Below are 1396 nucleotides of genomic sequence, written 5' to 3'. Positions count from 1 at the left end.
AGGAATTGAGTTTCATGGAGATGAAGTAACTTGTCCATGATCATACAGGTGATCAGAATTCTGATTTTAAAATCCATGTTCTTAAACCATTAAGGGATTCACCAGAGTTGTAATATTGTAGGCTAGAGATGAGTCCCCTCCTGAGGCTGCAGCAGTGATAGATGGGGAGAGGGACTGAATGGCCTGGGTGTGACAATAGGCTGTATATGGAAGGACGCTGAAAGAGATCACTCCAGGATGACTTGATTTCTAGATTTGGCAAATGCGTAGACAGTGACACAATCCATCGGGAGAAAGTGTACCAGAAGTCTTATACTGGGTAGAAGTATGAGAAAGGAGGACATGTTTAATCCATAAACTTTTAAAAAACCATCTCATTGATTACCAAGAAGTGTTGTTAAGAAGAAGCCAGTTAAACCCAAGCTGATCTCTTCAGACATCGTTGGGGTATGGGAATGGACAGGTGAGACCAAATAGTTGTTCTTTTTAAAAAACTAGCTCAGGGCTACAAAGAACAAGAAAAAGTCCTCAGGTGTGTTAATAATAATTCTGAAGGTAACCTTTAAGGCAAATGCGAACACCAAAGAATGGCCCTATCCTTATGTAGTTAAGTTGTAGTCATGTAGTCAGCAAGATTATCTTGCTGGTGGCACTGGCTTTCAAGAAGAGACAATCAGCGTGGAAGCAGGCACTGACACCCAAGCCTGGTGTGGCCAGGAGGGCAGGGGGAAACGCTTACAGCAGTGCACGCCGTAGCACGTGGTCGCCCTCGGACCTCGGCGCGGACTCAGCCCGTTAAAGGGGCGCAGGGAACTCGCCCCTCAAACGACTCCCAACCCCCGCCCCGGCGCGGAGCCCGCGGGGCACCGCTCAGGTTCCTTCCACCAGCCCGGCCGCGGGCGGACAGCCTCCAGTCCCTAGGCGGCGCTGTGGGCTCGCAAGAGCGGCCGCAGCACTAGAGAGCGCCGTCCCTCCCAGTGCGCATGCTCGCTTCCGCGGTGGGCTCGCCTTTTTTTTTTTTTTTTTTCGGGTGGCCCAGGCGGCTGCGTACTGGCTGTGGGATGGGAAGTGAAGCCCCAGCGAGCGGCAGCGGCGGGGCTGTGAGGAGCAGCCAGAGGGAGGCGGCGGCGGCGGAGAGTCGGTGAGCAGCTGGGAAAGCGGAGCCGGGGCGGAGCACCTGCAGGCACGGGCGGTGGCTTCACCATGGCGATTCGCAAGAAGAGCAGCAAGAACCCCCCGGTCCTGAGCCACGAATTCGTCCTGCAGAATCACGCGGACATCGTCTCCTGTGTGGCGATGGTCTTCCTGCTGGGGCTCATGTTCGAGGTGAGCCCAACCGCCCGCCCCGCCGCCGGCCCGGGCTTCCAGCTCAGCCCCTCGGTCCGGGACCGCGGGG

At 55.4% G+C, this 1396-nt stretch overlaps 1 protein-coding gene across 2 annotated transcripts in view; it reads left to right on the top strand.

Moving 5' to 3' along the window:
• The first annotated feature begins 983 nt into the window (after positions 1-983).
• Positions 984-1396, top strand: part of TRAM1 (translocation associated membrane protein 1) — a 36652-nt gene continuing 36239 nt past the window's right edge. Inside the window, exon 1 of one of the 2 annotated variants that reach the window (XM_040261362.1) lies at positions 984-1326. In XM_040261362.1, the coding sequence (XP_040117296.1) occupies positions 1204-1326 (123 nt within the window). In that variant the 5' untranslated portion in view covers positions 984-1203. The remainder of the gene's footprint in view (positions 1327-1396) is intronic. The other variant, XM_040261364.1, reaches the window with a different exon arrangement.

The sequence above is a fragment of the Oryx dammah genome, unplaced genomic scaffold, assembly GCF_014754425.2.
Source record: "Oryx dammah isolate SB20612 unplaced genomic scaffold, SCBI_Odam_1.1 HiC_scaffold_19, whole genome shotgun sequence".
Classification (NCBI taxonomy): Eukaryota; Metazoa; Chordata; class Mammalia; order Artiodactyla; family Bovidae; genus Oryx; species Oryx dammah.
The sequence above is the reverse complement of the archived record's forward strand: the minus strand, read 5'-3'. Positions and strand labels throughout refer to the sequence as shown.